The sequence below is a fragment of the Vulpes lagopus genome, chromosome 18 (genome assembly GCF_018345385.1).
Source record: "Vulpes lagopus strain Blue_001 chromosome 18, ASM1834538v1, whole genome shotgun sequence".
NCBI classification, from domain to species: domain Eukaryota; kingdom Metazoa; phylum Chordata; class Mammalia; order Carnivora; family Canidae; genus Vulpes; species Vulpes lagopus.
The window spans coordinates 43,121,437-43,123,664 of NC_054841.1; the positions used below are offsets into that span (position 1 = coordinate 43,121,437).

Consider the following 2,228-nt stretch of genomic DNA (forward strand, 5'->3'; position numbering starts at 1 on the left):
GTCATCTGGTCCCTGCGTCACGTGGCATGCGAGTCTGTGGGTACCCGGCTCAGCAGGGAAACCCTCCGAATGTCACACCTTTTAAGAGGTCCAGTCCCGGGCGCGACTTTCGGGACTACACGCCCCAGGATGCACCCGGGCCGGAGCAGGAAGCGGCTTCCCGGAGTCGGCTCTCCATTGGGGGCGGCGGCCGGGGGCCGACCGGAAGTCCCGCCCCGCCCTGGACCTCGTGGGGTGGCGTCCTTCCGCGAGCCGGGTGATGCGCGCGGACCAGGCCGCCTCTTGGTACCGGCGGATGTCCGGGCTCTACGCGGTGGGAGCCTGGACCACGTTGGGCTCCTTGATTTATTTAGGCCGGAAAAAGAGCAAGCCCCCAGGTACGACCCTCCGGCGGCCTTCCGCGCGGGGGGGGTGGTTGTCCCGAGCGGCGGTCACAGAAGCGGCCTCGCTGCGGTGCAAGCCTCGGGTTTATTCTGCAAAACTAGTGGGAACTGCTGTTGGGAGCAGTTCGCTGTAATTGAGTCTGCCTGGAACTCCCTTTAAGTCCTCCTGCCTGCTCGTGCATTTGAAGAATCTGTGCAAGATTCCAGAGGGAGTGTCAGAGACCCCGGGCGGAGGTCTATGTAAGGAGGAGCTGCGGCGGCCCGGTTCGTCCGCGTTGCGGTGGGCGAGCAGACGGTTGGAGCCGCCCCGCCGGCCGGGAGCCTTCCGTCCTGCCCGCTCCCCCCCGCGCCGCGGGCGGAAATCCGCAGACCGGGAGCGCGTTCCGGGCCGGGGGCCGCACTTGCCGGAGCGGATGGACTCTGTGTGTGGATGAAGGTTTCCTAGAACTGTGGCACCTGGTGGCTCCGTGGTCAGGCGTCTGCCTTTGTCTCGGGTCGTGATCCTGGGGTCCTGGGATCCAGTGGGATCCAGTGGGATCCAGTCCCGCATCGGGCTCCCTGCAGGGAGCCTGCTTCTCCCTCTGCCTGTGTCTCTGCCTCTCTCTCTGTGTGTCTGTCATGAATAAATATATAAAATCTTAAAAAAAAAAAAAAAAAAAGAAGAAAGGAAGGAAGAAAGGAAGAAAGAAAATATCCTGGAACTGCGGTTGCACGGATCTGAATATACTAAAAGCCATTCAGGGGTACATTTCAAACGAGTTGGTTGTAGGATACGTACATCTTGGGAAAGCTGTTCTGTAAAATCCATGCTGAAGATTACATTGAGTGATGAAGATTATCAGTGGCCTGAAAGTCCATGTGTCCAGTAGTGAGCTTTGAAACCTTGCAGTGTCTGTAGTAGCGGTCGTGCCATAGTTCTTTATTTTTCTTTTTTATGGAGAGAAAATGGTGTCAGGAACTTGACGGCGGGGGGGGGGGGGTAATTCTTAGTTTATTTTATTTCTTAGACTTGACTAATAATTTTAAGGACTGCGGTCTTAAGTTTAAAACGTTAATAATTCATGTCTTCCATTTTTTTCTAAAGGTGATGAAGTAGAGCAAAAGGATGTGTCAAGAAATGAAATGCTTGAGCCCCCAAAAGGGTTTTACATGGAAACAATTGTGACGTATAAAGAAGATTTTGTTCCAGTCACTGACAGGATCCTCAACTTCTTAAAATCATGGACAGGTGGCCCTGGACCAGAATCATGATTAACTGCTGAATGCTGAGGATGCCTGGGTGGCTCAGCAGTTTAGCACCGCCTTCAGCCCAGGGCGTGATCCTGGAGACCCAGGATCGAGTCCAACATCGGGCTCCCTGCATGGAGCCTGCTTCTCCCTCTGCCTGTGTCTCTGCCTCTCTCTCTCTCTTTCTCTCTCTGTCTCTCATGAATAAATATCTCTCATGAATAAATAAAATCTTTAAAAAAAAAAGGGAAAAACTGCTGAATGCTGAAAACCAGGACTTTTGTTCAGCATCTACATTTGATGGATGCTTTGATTTCCAGTTTATGTTTTAAAAAGTGGATCTGTATAATTTAATTTTGCTGTAAAACAAAATCACTAGTAGTATGCAATAAATCTTTCCTTGAGGAAAAGCAAACTTGCATATTTAAGAGGTGTCTCTCACAAGAGTGAAAGGTTGAAGTGAAATTTCACACGGAGCTTCCATAAGCTCAGTTTTCTGAAACTGTTTCATGTAACTTTATATTTCTTTCATGTTGTTGGCAGATAGGGCTTTAGTGGCCCCTTGAAGGTTGCATTCAGCAAATCTCCCACCTTCAGTCTGGGATTTATAGCAGCTCT

At 51.3% G+C, this 2,228-nt stretch overlaps 1 protein-coding gene across 1 annotated transcript; it reads left to right on the plus strand.

Annotated features, from left to right (window-relative positions):
• Positions 1 to 224: 224 nt before the first annotated feature.
• Positions 225 to 2,020, plus strand: SMIM26 (small integral membrane protein 26). The gene is made up of 2 exons (XM_041732921.1): positions 225 to 377; positions 1,468 to 2,020. The coding sequence occupies exons 1-2, from the start codon at positions 260 to 262 to the stop codon at positions 1,632 to 1,634; spliced, it is 285 nt and encodes a 94-aa protein (XP_041588855.1). The 5' UTR covers positions 225 to 259; the 3' UTR covers positions 1,635 to 2,020.
• The last annotated feature ends 208 nt before the right edge of the window (positions 2,021 to 2,228 follow it).